The 21,258-nt window shown below is 36.1% G+C and overlaps 1 protein-coding gene across 4 annotated transcripts in view; it reads right to left on the bottom strand.

Annotated features, from left to right (window-relative positions):
* Positions 1 to 1,801: 1,801 nt before the first annotated feature.
* Positions 1,802 to 21,258, bottom strand: part of KLHL2 (kelch like family member 2) — a 116,282-nt gene continuing 96,825 nt past the window's right edge. For 3 of the 4 annotated variants that reach the window (XM_049631287.1, XM_049631288.1, XM_049631290.1), the window contains 7 exons: positions 15,453 to 15,570; positions 10,013 to 10,210; positions 9,291 to 9,392; positions 7,791 to 7,919; positions 7,035 to 7,175; positions 4,083 to 4,226; positions 1,802 to 2,927 (listed from right to left, as the gene is read on the bottom strand). In XM_049631287.1, the coding sequence (XP_049487244.1) occupies positions 2,899 to 2,927; positions 4,083 to 4,226; positions 7,035 to 7,175; positions 7,791 to 7,919; positions 9,291 to 9,392; positions 10,013 to 10,210; positions 15,453 to 15,570 (861 nt within the window). In that variant the 3' untranslated portion in view covers positions 1,802 to 2,898. The remainder of the gene's footprint in view (positions 2,928 to 4,082; positions 4,227 to 7,034; positions 7,176 to 7,790; positions 7,920 to 9,290; positions 9,393 to 10,012; positions 10,211 to 15,452; positions 15,571 to 21,258) is intronic. The other variant, XM_049631289.1, reaches the window with a different exon arrangement.

Genomic DNA, 21,258 nt, shown 5'->3' with positions numbered 1-21,258 from the left:
GTAGCACATCAATGTGTATTATGCTACCCTTGTCTCTAATAAAATAAGTCTCATAACTCGGGGTGCCTGGGTGGCTCAGGCGGTTGAGCATTTGGCTCTTGGTTTCAGCTCAGGTCATGATCTTATGGTTCGTGGGATGGGGCTCTGTGCTGACAGTGCAGAGCCTGCTTGGAATTCTCACACCCTCCCACTCTCTCCCACTCTCTCTGCGCCTCCCCCTTCTCTCTCCGTCGTTCTCTCTCCAAATAAACAAAGTCTCATAACTCATCAGCAGCTAAGATTATGAATACCCAGGACCTCATGCTCTAAGAGATGATAATAAAAACCAGGAATCATATGCCAGAGTCTAAAGGAACTCCTAGCAGTATGCACCCCATCCACCGTACCCTTGCCACCAGTGCATTTGGCCAAGAAAGCAGAGATCCACACAAAGCAGGAAGCAGATTTCCTTCCCAATGCAGATGCTCAAATCTAGTCTTGAACTCTGCTCAACCTGGTGCTGTTTCTTTGGCAGGATTTCTAACATGCCTCTCTGTCTTAAGTTCTGCTCTTTTTTGTACGATAATAGAACATACCAGGAATGGTCTTCTATGCCTTTTTAAAAAGGGGTGGGGGGTGGGGGGTGTTCCAAACTGGAAAGACAGAGAGGCATGGGGGAACAGGGTACATCCAAAGCCTCCGAAAACAGTTATGAATCCACCCACTGACAAAACGTGGCAAAACTACTTTATAGTATAGCTATTAAAGCTTCAAAGGAAGTAAAGACAAAGTGGTGTTTGACATTTTAAGTATTTAAGTCTCTGTTACCTTAATAGATTGCATTTTAAGAAAAGCTTACACATTTTTTAGATAAGTCTAATAATGCACAGAGAGTTTCATAGAATATTAGTGTTTGGAAGCGATCAGGAAAGATAATGACACACATTTTCCTTGATGCCACTGTGGGAAACAGCTAATAGTGCTCTAAGTTCATTAGATCCTCAACATGTTCGTTGACAGTGGATGTGCTTGGAGCCACACTAATGCAGAAATTCACTTTTTCATATGGTAAGCAGAGGCTTTTTCTTTTTCTGATTAAGTTCTTTATATTTCCATTTATAATTGGAAGTTCAAGTGAGTATTAAATATGGTTGTTTAAATTTCAGTACTCTGTATTAAACTAAATGGAAATTTTATCACAGGTATAATTCTTTCCTCTTGGTTATCCATTGTTCTGGCTACTGTTCTGTCTATGCTAACCTTTTAAATTCCTCTTCTGAGGCACAGCCACCATATCCCATCGCACTTTCTCCTTCCCATTCCCCTCCCCACTCGTCCTTCCCCTCTTCCCCTTCCCATCTCCTTCCCTCCCCCTCTGCACCCTGTCAGGGGTCCACAACCTCAGCTGTCCATCTTGCTCCCCCACTCCCAATCCTTCAATTCCTTTTATTTAGTATCAAAATCACAATTCCTTTCTCAGTTACTTTAGAGCAGATTTTTTCTTTTTTCTTTTTGGTCCATTGCTCTTTGTTCTATTGTTATCTTGTGCTTAGATTAGGGGACAGAGGAATATAAAAACTTTAAATTTCACCAATACTTGGGAGACTTTTCTCTGATGGTTGAGGTAACTTTTTCTTGGATAACAATTTTCAGGGACCTCAGTTAATGATAACAGACTTGCCTTATAGGTTACTTTGGCATCAAATTTAAAATACTGATATGTGAAGTTACAGAAAATGCAAACTTTAAAAAAGAACAGAAAAACGAAGTAGGCAACTTTCTTAATATGAAACTAAATAGATACAAATCAAGGACAATGTGAAACAAATAATATACAAACTTTTATTCAAAGATATTCAAGAAAGACATGTTTTGGTCATTTTAAAGTGAGATTAATTGAAGATCTCAGAAAAATTGTATTTGATCAACGCACATGGCTACTCACAGAAAGTTCTCTCTTCTGTTAATAGCAGCTAAATTTATACACACAGAAAAAGTTCTTAAGACCATGCAAATTCAGTTGAATTCCATACATTCATTATATTCATCAAAAACCTGCAGTAATATTCATGCCAAAGAGTTACTTTAAGAAAAAAATTAAAAATACACACCAAAACATGACCAAGATTAAACTAAGGAAAATAATAAATAAGCATAATTTATATTTTATTTAAAAAAGTTTGGCATCACACATAGTCAAGTGTGTTACACCATGTTCATTCCTCAGAAGTGGCATTTTAAAGTGTTAAGCATTGTTAAATATCAAAAAATACAACTCTGTTTTACAATGTAGTACTGGCATAATTCAAAGTACTGTGCCAATTATAAATAGTATAATCAAGTTTCAAACATCTTTTCAAACATATTTAAAGGAAAGCATATAGACACACATTATATGCACACAATTTATTATACTCATGTAATCAAAGGTATTTTATAAAAGCAAACAGTTTTATCCCTCACCTAGTTTGTATACTTACATAGATTTTAATACCTGTTCAAAGATTTTCAGTTCCTGTGTATACAGATTTTCAGGAGAAGGAATAAAGATAAAATTTAATTTTACAAGAACACACATTATTTTATCTTCCTTCACAAAATAATCCATAGTCATTCAAGGTTGGTAAAGAACTAGTCTTTAAGAAAGCAACTGTTGTCTAAAGACTACAGAGTAAGTACTGCAGTCCGGGATTCTTATTAAAACTCAGTCAGCTGCTGCTCATTGCAGAAAAAGCCTATGCGGTGCTTCTACCAAAAATAATCTTCAGTGTCTGAGGCCTCTCAGGGCAGCCGATCGTAGCTTCTGCTGAGACGTAAAGTGCAGCCACAAGTGGAGAAGTGCTAGGCTCTGAGTCACTTCAGAAATACTTGGTGAAGCCTGTCTCTCCAGTATAAATATGCCAACAATGCCCTTCAGGCTCATAGTGGTTTATCAATAACTGTGACTCCTGAGCAAAGACACAAAGAAATAAGACAGAAGTCACAGGCACCATTCTGTACCTCTCAGAAAGCAGTGGACTCTTTCCTACAAAAACATCAGGGACTGAACAAATCATGGTGTTTCAAGGTCTCTTTCTTAAACTTTATTTAATACTACTATCATTTTAATCTAAATGACAGCTAAATCTCTGTTCCGGTTATGGACCAGAACCACATCAGACTATTTAATCCAGAACTAACCTTTTGCTCTTTATAGTTATAATTAAAGGAAAATAATTTTATTTTATTCAGGAAATGTCAAAATCCACCTAATACTCAAAGGGACACAAGAGACTTTTGGGGGTGATGGATATTTTCATTATCTTGATTGTGATGATGGGTTCATGGGTATATACACATGTTGAAACTAGTAAAATTCTACATTTTTAATATATGCTGTTTATTTTATGTCCATTATATCTCAATAAAGCTATTTAAAAAATTCACCTAATTTTGAGCTATGTTATTCTGGGATCCTACTATATATAGTTCTTCTATTAGGTGTTTGGATGATACCTAAATAACAGTGATGGTTAGTTAGTATAAACTTCTTTTCTCTCCACTATTGGGTCAATATCAGAATGAATATTAGAATTTAGAGTGATATACATATGTATCTGTCATCAGAATAATATGCAACATACAATTTTAAAGACCTGTCATTATATTTATTATTATTACCAATCTCTAAGAGAATGGGCCCAAAATGGTATTTTATATGATTCAACCACTGTTTTGCTTAAGTAAGAAAAATTATGCCACTGTCTTACTGTAGTACTATCACACGGCACCCTGCCAGGGGAGGTGTTCTAGTGGTTATATTTCTTGGATAGCTGAGTAATTAAAGACTTGCCACATAGTGAACTCCACTCTATGTAGATTTTAGCCATATTAAATTTTATTGTACTGTTCTACACTGGAAAGGTTTGGGATTTTGAATTCAAATGACTGTAGAATGACAAAAGAATACCAGTGCCTTATTTTAGAATATATACATCCAGTATTAATTATTTTCAGAAAAGAAATATACTTTGAGAAAATTCTTCTGACAACATTCTTACATAAAAATCAAGATGATGTAATCTTTCTCATATTCCAATAGAAGACAATTAGACAATTATTACCTGCGTAACTTCTCCCTGTGCTCATACAAGATGACACAACTGTCCATTTATCAGTCGTTGGGTTATAATATTCTACTGATGCCAAGTTACAGGAACCATCATCCCCTCCAACTACATATAACAGACCATTAACTGCACAAACTCCTTTAAAAAAATTATGGAGAGAAAAAACAATTAATTTTAAAACTTTGGGGAAATATAAATACCCCTATATGTGTTTGGTGAGGTGTTCCAGAGACACTGATTTCCTTGAAAAGAGGCAAGAAGAGAAGATGGTGAACATGAAAACAATTCCTCTTATATTTGAGAGGTGAACACCACTTCCGAGCTCCTACTCATGCCATGTAGGCAGTAGCTGCTTATGCAGGCACTATTTCAGTTAGTCTTGACAACAACCCTACTTTATGGGTCAGAGACGATTTTAATTCTTATTTTGTTAAAGAAAAATTAAAGGTCAAAACGTTCAGTTAACTTTCCCAAAGTCAGCTTCTTAGGGAACCCTAAGGAAAAAATATATATTGGTAGAAGGTAAAAATGATTTTGAACTCTGAAATGATACTGAATGGTTAGCTATTTTATCTCCTGTAAGAGGAGAGAACAATATTATTTATTACTAGAATAACTCATTTTTTTGGAAAAATTCAAAATACCTAGAAAAGCATATATAAAAAAAGATCACCTCTAATTCTGTACTACTTAGAATAATGACCAGTGAAATTCTGATCTCTACTCTTGCAGACTCTTTTCTATGCATATATACTCAGATACTTCTTTTTTTAATCTTAAAGTTCCTCATACTACACATGCTACTTTATTACCCACCCACTCCTAAATGATATACCTTGGACACTTCCCTAAGTTAATAAATACAGATCTATGTAATTTATAATGGCTGCATAGTACTCCATCTATGATAATACCATAATTTGTTTGTCTTTTAGATATTGTTATTTTCAGGTATTTTTGCTCTTATCATGATGTTGCAATGAACAAGGATTCCTCTTGCATACTTTTTTTGCATACTTGTGCAACTATTTCCTAAATATATTTTTTTACAAAGAAAATTGCTGAGTTAAAAAGATAAATACCTTTTTTTAAGATTTTATTTTTAAGTAATCTCTACACTCAGCATGGGGTTCAAGCTTACAACCCCGAAATCCAGAGTCGCATGCTCTACCGACTGAGCCAGCGAGGCATGCCAAGATGAACACCTTTTAAAAGCTCTTTATTTTAGTGTATATTTTAAAAGCATATTTCTAAGAATTTTAAACAAGGTTCAGAGCTATTAATAAACTGGCACTTGGAGGGCATTAAAACATCCAGAGGATGCTGCCCACACACTGGTCTCTGTAGTTTTGTAGATGGTTTTTCTAACATAATGAACAGATGCCTGCGGATTTTTAACATAACAAAATAATGAGTTCAAATCTCTATATGGCATTTAAAAGTGGACAAGCAATAGTATTTTCTGTGCAAATGGAATGGATCTTCTCTACTCAAATTCAATTGTGTTACTATTCTAGTCTCTTGACAGGGAGCAAACTCATACCATTTTAATGTAGCTCAAACACTTGAAAAGCAAGAGCAAGATGGTAGTTCTACATACACAAATGACTACCTTATTCTTCTCACTAGCAGAAATGAACTAATTTTGATTTGAAAACAATAAAACACAGGTAGAGAAGAAAGTCACAGACTATTCCAATCTTTAGGAAAATAATGAAAGCTAAATGCAAATAAATCTCCCAGTCCAGCAAGGCACATGAATGTATTACTGTGGCTTTTCTAACTTTGTATACACCAGGGTCAAGCACTTATTCTACTTAATAATTTGTGGGTCTTACCATAGTTCTGGACTGTCTAAAGCAGAGAGGTTTTTAGTACCTCACCAAATACAATTGACTAGATGAGGGGAAAGGTCAAGTGGAATTAATTATAAATTCTGTTCCGTTACGGACAGTCCTTGCAGTCTCACGTACTTTGTCTCCCCTCATGATCACACTGAATTAAACAGAAATTTTTTTTTAATGTTTATTTTTGAGAGAGAGAGTGTGTGTGTGCCTGTGTGCACGATGGGGAGGGGCAGAGAGAGGAAGAGGAATACAAAGGATCTGAAGTTGGCTCCACGCTGACAGCAGTAAGCCCTAAGCGGGGCTCGAACTAATGAACAACAAGATCATGACCTGAGCCAAAGTTGGACGCTTAACCAACTGAGCCACCCAGGCGTCGCAAATAGAAATTTTTGTAAAAATAAAGAGAAATTCAGAGGAGCATTTTGGGCAGGATCGAGGGTGCATCTTGCGACATCATCCAGTGGTGAACAGTGAGTTTGAGAATCATGAGGAACTTATTTTGGACTGGAAAATGGCATGAAGATAATGGCATTTTCAAATAGACCAGCATTTCCTGAAAAGACAATCTAGCTATCCTGGATCTAGTTTCCATTTCTATTTTCCTTTCATGGATCTTCTTTCTAAGAGGTTAGTTCCCTAATCTTGAAGACCTCAGTTTTCTTAAAATTACTTGTTGCTATTGTTGTTTTAGTTTTTCCATTTTTAGAAATCAAGAACTAGTAAATTAGGGTTAGCTTCTTCAAGCTTCAGATTCAGGTAAACAACTAGCTTTTAACCTGGTACCAATATTTACTCAACCAGACTAAATTGAGAACTGTAGTCTCTAGTACATTATGCATGGTATGCAATAAAAAGTGTTTGTGGTTAAGAATGAATGAATTCAAGCATCAAATATAGAGGGCTCTTCCTCTCATTTAGTCACCAAAAAGTAGCCACTAAGCTAGGCATACACTATATAAAATTATTACATAAGCTTCTGTCTTTAAAGAACCAATCTATTAGAAAACCCAAATCACTAAAAGAATAAATATACAGCAATACTAGTAAAACTCTGAATACAAATCAATATACATTTCATAACTGTAAGCTAGACAGATACCTGCATTTCTTCTGCACATGTTCATATCTGCAACCTGCCTCCATGTATTGGTGGTGGGATCATACACTTCAACACTTTTTCGTACTAAAGGACCATCATGACCCCCTACAGCATACAGTAAATTGTTTAACACACCAACACCTATAAAACACAAAGAACCAAACTAGAGCAGAGTAAAAGGGACAAGAAATTCAGAACATATTGGGGTTTCTACAAATGACTTGTAAAAGTAAGTCAATATTAAAGCATACAATCTAAGAAATGGAAATGAACAGAATTGACAAGTGAGTATCCCAATAAGAACTATTATTCTAAAAGAGGGATGTCAAATAGAATAAAAATAACATGTACGTGAAACACAGAGAGGCAAGTCCTTTAACATGATCTCTTGAAATCAACTTTCATGGTGTAAGCAAACCAGTATTAAAGCACAAAATTTGTAAGAAAAGGATATGAAGAGACTTGATTATTGAGTTCAATAAGCACTCAAAACAAAAACTAAAAGGAATGCCAAACAATATAAATAATTAAATGAAACACAGAAGAAGCCTTTAATATAGCACTTACGAATTTTACAGTGATATTTAAGTACACCTACTACCACTACCTGCATAATTCAAAAGACATTTGACAGTGGCATTAAAATCAGTATGTATATTTTCCGATGGTATAAAGAGATGCTAATGAATCATTTCACTTGTTTAACTCTTTTCCATCATTTTCATACTTCAATTGCTAAATGAGTTTCCTACGTACCGGCTCCACTCCGTCTGGTGCTCATTTCTGCTATATAGGTCCACTCATTTGTGGTAGCATTATAGCATTCGACTGTGCTAAGACACTGACGTGACGCTCCATCATACCCCCCTACAGCATAGAGCAAACCTAAACAAGGAATCACAAAGAAAGCCAAATTCATAAAAAGCCATTTTTTCAAGTCATAAAGTATTTTCCTCCACAGTAGCAGTTTCCCTTTTGTTACTCATTTTTATAAATTATGAAGATCTTGCCTAATGGTGACAGTAGAGTTACCAAACTGCATTATGAAGATCTATACGTGATGGTATTAATTTAACATTTTCATCAATAAATCTGACTATAAAACAGAAACATAAAACTCACTACATCTTTGGATAACATTATTTGGTAAGTGAACAACATCCTGGAAAACAGAATATAGTAATCTTAGTAACTTGGGAAAAACCAGTTAAATCAAGAATTAGTACCAATATGCAATAGAATATTATTTGGCAATAAAAAGAAATGAGGTACTAGTAAATGTTATAGCATAGATGAACCTTGAAAACTTTATGCTAAATCAAAGAAGCCAGAAGAACACATACTATATGACTTCATTAATATGACATTTCCAAAAATGGGAAATTTATCCAGAGACAGAAAGTAGACTAGTGGCTGCCGAGGTCTAGGGAGAATGGGGATGACAGTTAAGGGGAGTGGACTGGTTCTTGGGTTAAAAATGTTCTAAAATGAATTGTGGTGATGGACGTACATTGAATTGAACACTTTAAATGGCTGAATTGTTTGGTATGTGAATTATATCACAAGAAAGCTTTTCAAAAAAAAAACTCAGTGCAAAGAATTATACCCACAGTAGGGAGGGAGCGAGAACCCACAGATCTGCCCAAGCAAATAAAATAAAAATCACACCAAAAAATAATACTTATAGCCTACTTAAGCTCTGTTGATAAACAAAGTAGGATATAAATAAGTAACTGTGGCAATACATCCTCTTAAATGTGAAATAGACTTTCTCTAGAATTAAAATTTTTCACTTATGTCATTTGATTTGTTCCCCAAATAATTGTATTAAGATCAGTTAACAGTTTTATGTAAGGTAAAAACATACACACACACACACACACACACACACAGAGAGAGGGAGAGAGAGAGAGAGGGAGAGAGAGAGAGGGAGAGAGAGAGGGAGAGAGAGGGGGGAGAGAGAGAGGGGGAGAGAGAGAGAGAGAGAGAAAGAGGGAGGGAGAGAAGGGCAAAGAAGAGGACAGAGGGAGAGAAGGAGGTGAGGGGGAAACAAGGGCCTTACATAGGTTACTTTATATAGACAAACTAATTTAAAAAAATAAATAAAATTTTACGATGGCTACTCCTTTCTTTTAAATGATCATTTGCTTGCTCATTTAGAAAACTGGTGTTTGGATTACTAGAAGAATCACTGCTAGCAATCCAGAAGCCATATGTGCCTGGAAATGTTCACCTAAAAGAACAGTCAGCACCCACCTCCAACAACACCGACACCCACGCTGCTCCTCCTTGTGTTCATGGGAGCCACGTGAAACCACTCATTTGACTTTATATTATATGCCTCCACAGATGATAAGCCTATAATAAAGCACAATGCTCTTCATTTCCTCCTCTAAAAAAAAGTGAGGTAATTTTTCTTTTATATATATTATTAGGGAAAAATACTTTAGGTATGTTAAATTGGGCTAAAATGAAAAGAGGAAAATGGTGGAAGGTAAACATGTCAAAATAGGCATAGCCTCTCTTCCCCAGGGCCCCTAACCATGCTACTCACACTTACTAGCTTTTTAAATGTAGTAAGAGGACTGACAGTGATCCATAAGGAAGAAAATTTATATACTTAGTATTCTTACACCATTTAAAAGAGTTCTTTTAACATTTATTTATTTTGAGAGAGAGAGAGAGAACAAGTGCAAGCAGGGGAAGGGGCAGAAAGAGAATTCCAAGCAGACTCTGTGCACTATCAGCACAGATCTCATGAACTGTGAGATCATGACCTGAGCCAAAATTAAGAGTTGGACGCTTAACCACCTCAGCCACCCAGGTGCCCCTAAAAGAATTCTTGATGAGAGTTTTTAAACTTATCTTTATAAATTCCCGTTAAAACACTCAATGTCTAATTTTGCCCCAATTCATTCCCTAAATGTGATTGTTGTGTTAATTCTAATGCAATGTAGAAAAGATGAAGAGGAAGTTACCTGTACTGCCATCAAAGCCTCCCACAGCATATAACAATCCATTTAATACAGCAGCCCCCAAAGTGCTTCTGCGGTCTCGCATGTTAGCAACACTGGTCCACTGATCTTTCACGGGGTCATAGGAATCTACAGTGCGGACTCTTAAGGAGCCATTAAAGCCACCAACAGCAAAAACGAGCCCAGCCATGTAGACCATCCCTGCAAGAGAAATCCAGCAGTTAACGATGAGTATGCAACCATACTCATACCATAGATAGACTACCATACTATCTAAAGGCTGCATTCCAGTAAGTCTATAGCTGTTGTCAGAATGTAAGCTACTCTTAGGAGAATGCTGACTGAATAGAATTCTACTCATTAGCAAGAGTATCTAACCAATACATTTTCCTCCTTTCTAAGATTATTAAAAAATCCAATGGTATGGACTGACACATTATTCTGACTCTTGACTTTTTCAAATATTTATTTATAGACTTAAATACTGAGCCAAGAAGTTTGCCAACCACTTGTATACAGCTCCCATGGCTTTCAATTTTGGATCTTCTACTTTATATGTGTATCTTAATTTGCACAATATATTCTGGTTTATCACAGTGCGATAAATCAGGGGACAGTAAATTACAGCCTGCAGGCTGATTATTTTTTGTAGAACCTATGAGCTGGGAAGGGGTTTTACATTTTTTTAAATTTATGTATTTATTTTGAAAGAAAGAGACACACACGAGAGGGGCAGAGACAGAGAATCCCAAGCAGGCTCTGCACTGTCAGCATAGAACCTGATGAGGGACTTGAACTCACCAACCATGAGATCATGACCTGAGATGAAACCAAGAGTCGGACACTTAACCGACTGAGCCACCTAGGTGCCCTTACATTTTTTTAATGGTTGAAAAACCACCAAAAGAAAATTTTGTGACACGTAAAAAATTACATGAAATTCAAATTTCTGCATTCATAAGTCTTACACAGCCCCACCCATTCATTAATGTAGTATCTATGACTACTTTCACACGATAGTGGCACATGAGTTGTGACAAAAACCATATAACCCCCAGAGCCTAAAATACTCACTCTCTGGTCCCAAAGAAGTTCGCTGACCCTGGGCTAAAGAGAGGTTAGGGAATCCCTGGATGGAGAAGCCAAATTGCTAGCCTCTGGATCTCAACCACCTTTTCACTTTTCTAAGCTTTCTCCTGTGCTTCTCCTGATCTGAGAAGCCCCTCTCACCATCCACTGTGCTTTCTTCAAGTTTAAAGTCCTACTGAAAGTTCCACATTCTCTAGGAGGCCTTCCTCGAACCACTTGAGCCTGAAGAAATTACCTCTAGCTCCTGAACCCCTAGAGCAAATAATACTCTATACAGAGCATTTGAGGTTAATAAATCTTACTGAACCTGCATTATCATCACTTTAAATTGTTCAAAGTTTTATTTTTAAATTCTGTAGTGTTTATGTCACTGTTCAGATGAAGGCAGGCATTGTGCCTCACAGTTCTCTGAATCCAGCCAGGAGAACAGGAATCACCAGCTCTGTGTTGACCAGCTCAGTGTTTCCTATGATGGTGTCAGGCAGGCATACATCACTACCCCCGACTGTCTTACCCTCTGATGCTTCATCCCCAGCTCCCAAAATATTTAGGGATGTGTAGTCCTTCATATGGCACGAAGACTCCTACTGTTCAAATGAAGCTGCCCATGTTGGCAGCTCCCTGTCAGAGAAAGGAATGACTTCTCAGTCCCTGCTTCAATCAGGAAATGAAAACTCAAGCTAGTTTCTGGTAAATCTTCAGAGTTTGGGGAGAGCTGTAGGCAGTGGACAATTTAAGTAGGCAGGGGACTAACAAATGCTAGAGAGTAATCCCTGGATTCCTGAGTGCCCTCAGTAGCAGAAAATGTGGTAGATCTCCTGGGAAGGTGGGGGGAGAGGCAGTGAGCAGTGAACACCGCAGGCAATATATTTCACCGTGAAAATGCCCTATATCCCAATTCATAAGGAGCACTGGGGAATGTTCACTGTGGAAATTTGGTCCATTTCAATGTTTTCTTTTCTCTACAAACAAAACAAAAATCTATCATTTCTTGCAGACAGTATAATATGCTTACCAAGTGGTAGGGTATAAATGACCAAGTGGTAGGGTATAAATATATGAGTCCAAACACTCTGGGGGAGAGGTGGGTGAACTAAAAGAATTGATACTTGGGGCACCTGGGTGGCTCAGTTGGTTAAGTGTCTGACTTTGGCTCAGGTTGTGATCTTGGAATTCATGAGTTAGAGCCCCACGTCAGGCTCTGCACTGACTGCAGAGCCTGCTTGGGATTCTTTCTCTCTCTCTCTCTCTCTCTCTCCCTCCCTCCCTCCCTCCCTCCCTCCCTCCCTCCCTCTGTCTCCCACTTGTGCACTCGCTTGCATGCTCTCTCTCAAAATAAATAAACTTAAAAAAAATAAATAAAAGAACTGATATTCTTCACAGTTATAGGGAAGCAAAGCACCCAGACGTTTGAGTAATTTGGCCATAATTCCACAGTTAAAGGGCATCAACTCTAATCTAAAGTGGGTAGAGAAGCACACTGTACCTTCATGGGGACACAATGAAAGTAAAATTTACTCATGAGCAGTAAACTTTGGAATGGACCCAGGCTAATGACTTATGGTGCAATAAAAAGGAAACTGAATCAGGAATCAGATATGAAGTAAGAAACCAGTTATAAGTATCACAGAAGACTCCAACAGTAACAATAAAGATAAAATACCTAAGAATAAACTTGCCAAGAAACATGTAGAAGCATATGAAGAAAATGTTAAAAATCTACTAAAGAGGGGCACTTGGGTGGCTCAGTTAAGTGTCTGACTTCGGCTCAAGTCATGATCTCACGCTTTGTGAGCTCGAGCACTGCGTCAGGCTCTGTGCTGACAGCTCAGAGCCTGGAGCCTGCTTCACATTCTATGTCTCCCTCTCTCTCTGCCCCACCCCCGCTCATGCTGTTTCTCTCTCTCTCTCAAAAATAAATAAAAACATTAAAAAAAATTTAATAAATAAAAAAATTAAAATCTGAAGAAAGAAGACAGGAGTCCCATCACCAGTCCCATCACATATTAAATTATAAACCACAGTAATTATAACAACAACTGCTCTGTTTTGATGCATAAATTGGCAAGACAAATCAACGGAACACGATATTTAGAATAAAACCAAGTAAATGTAGAAATTTAGTATATGATAAGGGCAGCACTTCAAATGAGTAGAAACAGCTAGGTTAGCCATTAGAAGTCTTTGGACAACCGGATACCATTAAAAAAACAAACTCTACATCTTACTTCTTATATCAAAATAAAGTCTAGATGTTTTTGATATGAATATAAAAAATAAAACTCTGAAAGTACTAGAAAAATTCGTATTTTAGAATATAATTTTGTTTTAGGGAAGAAACCTAACAGGTACCACCTTAACCAAGTGATTGAGGTTACTATCACCAGAAATACCCCATCTAATCATGAGAAAACATCACACCCAAAACTGAGAGACATTCTTCAGAATACCTGACCAAGTACTCTTCCAAAGAATCAAGGGCATGAAAAATAAGGAAAGACTATGGAACTATTACAGAGGACTATCACAGAGGTCAGAGGAGGCTAAGAAAATATGACAGTTAAATACAATGTGGGATCCTGAAACAGAATAAGGACATTAATGAAAAAACTCATAAAATACGAAGTCTGTAGTTTAGTTAACAGTAATGTACCAACACTAATTTCTTAGTTTTGATAATTGTATCACAGTTGTGTAAGATAATAATATTAAGGAATAAATATATCAGAGCTCTTTGTAGCATCTTTGTAACTCTTCTGTAGGTGTAAAATTATTTCAACACAGAAGTAAATAATTTTTTTAACTTAAAAAAAATAAAAAACGTGTATGTACATACACACACAGTTTTACAGTAAGGATTTTCTACACACGAAATAAATCCTTAAGTCTAAAGGCAAAACTCTGATGTACAGGACTTCATAAAAAGGCAAAAATTTGGGGAGCCTGGGTGGCTCAATCAATTGAGCGTCTGACTCCTGATTTCTGCTCAGGTCATGATCTCACAATTCGTGGGATTGAGTCCCCCTTGGGCTCTGCGCTGACAACATGAAGCCTGTTTGGGATTCTTGCTCTCCCTCTCTCTCTGCCATCCCCCTGCTTGTTCACACGCACACACACTCTCTCTCAAAATAAATAAATAAACAAAAAAAAATGGCAAAAATTTTACATGGCAAAAATAACACAGGTAAAATCAACAAAGATTAACACAAATATTCACACACGTGACAGACAAAAATGGTACTTTCCTTACCATATATCTGTCAAATCAATAAAATAATATAATAAGAAATGGGAAAAATCATAAACTGACAATTCAGAAAGATGTTTAACTTTCCTCATAATAAAAGAAGTATAAAGTAAGATAACATTTTTCACCTACCAGACTAGCAAAACTCTAAACATTTAATCACAAGATGTTGTTAGGAATGTAGGGAAATTGACACCTTCATATTTTACTATTAGTAGTAATAATTGGTAGTTCCTCTTAGGATACCCTTTGAATCAGTCATTACAGTTCTAGAGTTTTACACCCCACTAAAATATACTGGCACGTGTACATAATAATGTATATATAAGGAATTCATTCTGGCATTGTTTATAATGTAAATTTAAAAACAATTTTTAATGTTCAATTAAAAATTCGCAAAAATTACACTACATCCAGACCGCCCCCCCCCCCCAAAATACTAAACAGCTCTTAAAGAATGAAGTAACTCTATGCTGACAGGTAACAATCACCAAGAAATACTGCTCAAGTACTGCCTTCCATTTTGCTATGGAAGCTATGAATTATGGATCCAAATTTGAGTCCCAGGAAGAATCCTTAGAATTTACAACTGCCTATTCTGACTGCAGTTTTGGCTAAATAAGGTCTATTTCAACAAATGTTTATAAAGTGCATGCTTGGAAGTAGGCAACTTACTGTGGATTATGGCTAAGTCAGGAGTCTCTTAGAACTAAGGGTCCCACTCTAAAAAATTATTTTTCAGCACTTCAGCAAAGGTAACTAGGAAAATACTGACCAAATTGCTAAGCTATTCCGCTTTATATTAGAGAATCAGAAAGGTATGTAAAGATGAAAACTGAGTGGCTGTTCCCAATAATGTCTTGGGACATTAAAGACACGTCTATTTTGGGGCACCTGATTGACTCAGTTGGCTAAGCCTCCAACTCCTGATTTCAGGTCAGGTCATGATCTCATAGTTGGTGGGTTTGAGCCCCACATCAGGCTTTGTGCTGACAGCATGGAGCCTGCTTGGGATTCTCTCTCTATTCTAATTAATAAAACAGGACCTCAGAGAGAAGCTCCCAATGACACAGCAGTAGAGAAATGACCATAATGCATCATGCTTACCTGCCCTACATCTCCTGGAAGGCAATTCTGCTACTTGGTGCCATCGCTCTTCTTTAAAGTCATAGCATTCCACACTTCGGATAGCCTTTGGTGCTTGGCCCCCAACTACCACCATCAGCTGGAGGGCAGAAATGTAAGCATTTGAATAAACAACTATTGCATTTTGGGGGGATTTAAAATGTCTTACAAAGACATCGATGTGGAGAGTGTTAGGATGAAGATGGTGGGGTGAGCTGGGGAAAAACAACCACCTAATCAACACTTAATAAACATCAACAAAGGGGGCACATGTTAGAACTACAATTCTATTATCTAGCACATTTAGTCAAAAATAAGGATTTCAGAAACTAAAATAAGTTTCTGATCCTTCAAGCAAAAGCAGAATTAAAGCCAAAAAACAGCAGGCAGTCAGCACTGGCAAGGCTGCAGTACGTCATAGGGCTTGCTATAAACTAAACCCTGGCTTTGTAACGACCAGGGATTAGATCTCCACAATCCAGGAGTACAGACAGAAGTGAAATTTATGTTAGTGGGTAGGTGAGATGAAAAGGATGGTAAGGCATTAAAAGAAACATGGAAGAAGGTGGGGGGAAAAAAACCTATTGAAAAAGGGGGAATAATTGAATTGGGAGTTCACAAGAGAGCACACATTCCTGTATCTCAAATAGAGATGCCACACAAATAATGGAGATGCTAGAAATCATAATGAATGAATGTACAATAACCTAGTGCTGAGAATAAACAAGGTCTACAAATTTCTTCATTTCAACTCAATCCAACAACTATTTACTAAGTGCCTGTCATCTATCTATACTTGTCCAGAACTAAGCTAGGTGTTATACACATAAGAAATATAAGACATAGTCTCTACCTCCCAAGAGCTTATAGATCTCACTAAGGAGACAAGACCCATGAAGTAATTCAAGAACAATATACATTTATTTATGACCAAAAAGGTATACGATTAGTATAGACATTAGTCACTAACGCTGATCAGAAAATGGAATGTTGCCATAATTTAATGAAAGCTTCCTGGAGGGAGTGGAACCTTGAGAGACAGATGGAATTTAGCAGTCACTGTGTTTGTCTTTTACTGAGTACAAAGGGGCACTTTTTGGCAACAATGGAAACACAGCTGTCAAATCAGAAGAACATAAAAGTTAATGATGTCACATATGGAAAACTTTAAAGAATGGCAAGGACCTTAGGGGAAAGTTGAAATGATGATAGGAGAAAATAGATGTTCAAAGGAAATAAAAAAATCAAAACAAACAGAAAGTGGAATGATTCATACATACAAAGAGGGGAGGTTTGCAACCTTGACTATGACCTACCTGTACTTAGAACTACAGAAAGACAAGTGCACAGAAAACAGGATTCCTTAGAGTAAATCCCAAGTTTCCAAAAAGAATCCTATTTTAGTAATTTATTAACTGGAGAGTTTAAGGAATTTTAAAGGTTTTAAAAAGAAGACTGAGCATAGACCAATTACACGATTTTCTTCAGATGTGTCATTTTTCTAATGTTGATGTAAATAAATAAAAGGAAGAATTAACAAAGAAAATCCACGATATTCTCTCCACATATTACGGAAGAGGAAAGAACAGGGAAGAAGGCAAGGTTGTAAAATCATAGAGGTAGAATAGACAGAAAGATCAACACCATATCCAGGTGTTTATATAAGATCGATCAGAATTTAAACTTCTAAACACTGTCTGGCAGTTAGGCAATAGTTAAGAGGCTTAGTTAACATCTCTGATAAAGATCAATCTAAAAAAATCTCCACACCTGAAAAACATAATCCAGTGAAGAAATGGGCAGAAGACATGAATAGACACTTCTCTAAAGAAGACATCCAGATGGCCAACAGACACATGAAAAGATGCTCAACGTCGCTCCTCATCAGGGAAATACAAATCAAAACCACACTCAGATACCACCTCACACAGGTCAGAGTGGCTAAAATGAACAAATCAGGAGACTATAGATGCTGGCGAGGATGTGGGGAAACGGGAACCCTCTTACACTGTTGGTGGGAATGCAAACTGGTGCAGCCGCTCTGGAAAACAGTGGAGAGGTTCCTCAAAAAATTAAAAATAGATCTACCCTATGACCCAGCAATAGCACTGCCAGGAATTGACCCAAGGGATACAGGAGTGCTGATGCATAGGGGCACTTGTACCCCAATGTTTATAGCAGCACTTTCAACAATAGCCAAATTATGGAAAGAGCCTAAATGTCCATCAACTGACAAATGGGTAAAGAAGATGTGGTTTATATATACAATGGAATACTACTTGGCAAGGAGAAAGAATGAAATCTGCCCATTTGTAGCAAAGGGGATGGAACTGGAGAGTATTATGCTAAGTGAAATAAGTCAAGCAGAGAAAGACAGATACCATATGTTTTCACTCATATGTGGATCCTGAGAAACTTAACAGAAGACCAGAGGGGAGGGAAAGGGAGTAAAAAAAAAAAGTTACAGAGAGGAAAGGAGGCAAACCATAAGAGACTCTTAAATACTGAGAACTGAGGGTTGATGGAGGGTGGGGGAGAGGGGAAAGTGGGTGATGGGCATTGAGAAGGGCACCTGTTGGGATGAGCACTGGGTGTTGTATGGAAACCAATTTGACAATAAATTATACCTACTATCTATCTATCTATAGATAGATAGATATAGATATATATGTGAAATAAATCAAGCACATGTTGTTAATGTTCTAGAACAAGATTAAGTCTAAGTATAGTTATACATTTTGAAAACATTGTACTTCTCTATGCTCTGCTTACTTATTAAGGTGTTTGACATGTTCAAAAAAATTAACCAGGCTAATTTTTTAAGTCTATTCTAAATCATTTAAGGGGATTCAATTATTTTTATAATAAGAGTTGAAATATTTAAGGAAGATTAACTTATGAAGTTTATTGGCAATTATTTAATAAATCAAACATTTAAGAAAATGTAAAAAAAAGAATAAAAAGTTTATTATTATTATTTTTTTACAAACCTCTAGCTATTCTACCACTATTCAATAGAAATGTGATATATATAATGTGCATATCATTGTAAATTTTCTAGCAGCCACATTAAAAAGCATTAAAAGAAAAAAAAATCTCCAAAGGGAATATTTTTTTAAAAGACCTTGAGAAACAATATGGGTTTATTAGATTTCATGATTCTTAAACTTTGAATCTCATGTTTTCCACGCAGTAGTTCACTTTTGCATATCAGAATAAGAATGGAAGAGAAAATGTACTACTGAGTACAGAGAATGCTAGTGTTATCTGTTCTGTACTCACCCAAGTAAAATGGGGTGAGGATTTGGGACTCCAGGAATCAGAGAGAACAGGGACAAAGAATGTATAATGGGAACACAAGAGAGCAAGGATATTTGTATGACATCAAGAGACTGCACTAATAACCACTATGCTACTAACCATCAAAAGAGGTACTCATGACTCTAACACTCCAGTTATTTGTAAAAGACATTTGATATCATTTGAGAAACACCAAACTAATTATGCTACTGTAAAGAAATAGAAAACTGGGAACACTTTTGGTATGAAAAAATTAAATGTGACATATTTAAGGAAGGCAAGGGGTAGGGAGTTAAAAAAATTCAAGTGACCATCCTAAAATGTAGATCGATTAAACTTTATTTTTTTTCTTCACCTATTAAGTATTAGTTAGAAATTGCCTCCTGAAAACTCCAGTTTCATAATTTTCCAGTTGGAAATCTCAACACATATGCTGGGTAAAATACAGAAAAATAGATACACAGAACTAATGATAGCATTTGTTAAAAAAAAAAACAGATTCCAAAGTAAAAAAGAAGCCACAAAGTATAGTAGCAAACACACATAGTTTGTCACTATGATGTCCAAAGCCAAGAGCACCTTACAAAATCCCAATACTGTTTACTGGAGATGCAAAACTAATGTCTGAGATATACAAAGAATCATTCATGCAAATTTGTATGTATATATCAGAGCCTAATATAAAAAGTACTAAGTCACTGTCATGGTAGACATATTGCCAAAACATTACAAAAGTTTCCTTAGAACCACTACCGCATTTTGTCTGATTTTATCATTACTATGAAATATGTAGGCATGAGAAATTAATCTTTGCTTCATTCTTACCTACTCAAAATTAATCTTGAATATAACCACTTGAAAATGCTGAAAGAGCATCCAACATAAGCACTTTTTCAAAAATATATGTAGATAAGTAAATTTCGAGAAGGGATCATGCAAATGCAAGGTCAAAGCAACAGTGGAGTTCACTACCATTTGCCATGTCTGCTGCCCCTCCTCCCTAGCCACCTGAGAAAGCAGAATGAAACAGAACCTTCATGGACGGTATACCAACCACAAAAAAAAAAAAAAAAGCTAAAGAATTGAGAAATCCAAAAGTGTAATAGATTGGAAGGGCCATTCCAAAGCCATAGCCAGAAAAGCCCAGAAACAATATAAACTGAACAGATAATCACAACTCTACAAAAGAGAAAATAAAATACCTGATAAGATTTTACCAAGAACTCTTTAGAAAGTTTCCAAAAGTGACATGTTTATTCCAGAAATTAGAAGAGAGTTAGTTTTCACTCTAAAGGTCTTTGCAGGATAAAGATAGCAATGCTAAAGATGCCAGAAGAGGGGATATACAGATATGAAATGTTTAAAAAAGTATTAAAGATAAAACAAACCAGAAGGAAGCTGACAAAACTAGCATAAAATAGTAATTTAAATGGGCTAAGACTATCAACACTTATTATAATTTTTTTTAAGAACAAAAACTGACACCAAATAATATGGACAAATATGAAGTGATGAAGATTTATAAAGATGGCTATTTATAAAAGCAGGTAAAAGGGTATTTGGAAAATGTAAACATTTATAAAACCAGCAGACCCAGATGGCATGCATACTAAGATGTTAAGGGAACTAGCTAATGTACTTACTGAGCCACTTACAATTATTTTTGAAAAATCTTGGAGAACTGAGGAGAGATCAGAAAATTTAAAAACGGCAAATACCAATTCTCAAAACAGGGTAGGAAGTGAATGCCTTGTAAATACCTTCTAAGTGATAATAGTTCTGAGTAAAAATTTAGAATATTTTGAGAAAAGCATCCAAACCTCTAGGAGACGACAAAATGATGAGTAACACGCAGAGGGATGTTAAAAAAAAAAAAAAAATCATGCCAAATTTGAGTCTATTTGATCCTGAATCTCACTGGACATTACAGGCCAAATTACTTATTTTTGGCTGAGATAAATTATCTCTGTTTAGATAATAAACATAATCATATGGACTGAAATTTTCTGCAAATGGACTATGTCAGTGAGTGGGTATTTCTAGCAAGGTATCACCAGGGAGAGTGCTGAGGTTCATTCTAGATTAAAATGTTTACTAATGATCTAGAAAAAGGAGTAAATAGCATACTGGTAAAATACACAGTTGGTTCTAAATTGAGAACTGATGTTAACACTGGGCAGAACAGAAAAACAGTATCGATAAATATGTGAAGCAATTAAAAATGTAGATTCCAAAAATAAAACTTGAAAAAAACACTAAAAAACATTAAGTGAAAGAATTTAAAAGACATAATTTAATGGAAAGGATAGAGTGGTAACTAAAGATGATATAAAAAAAAACAATGGGTAACAGATTCTTATTTCTTAATTGATCATTGCCCCAAATGCATACAAGAGCTAAAAATACATAAATAAAAGCATTACACTATGGATCATTCTGATTAGACCCTACACAAAATGACACATAAAGTGCTGGTCTTCCAGTACTG

The sequence above is a fragment of the Panthera uncia genome, chromosome B1 (genome assembly GCF_023721935.1).
Source record: "Panthera uncia isolate 11264 chromosome B1, Puncia_PCG_1.0, whole genome shotgun sequence".
NCBI classification, from domain to species: Eukaryota; Metazoa; Chordata; class Mammalia; order Carnivora; family Felidae; genus Panthera; species Panthera uncia.
Note: the sequence above shows the minus strand (reverse complement) of the source record. Positions and strands in the feature narration are given on the sequence as shown.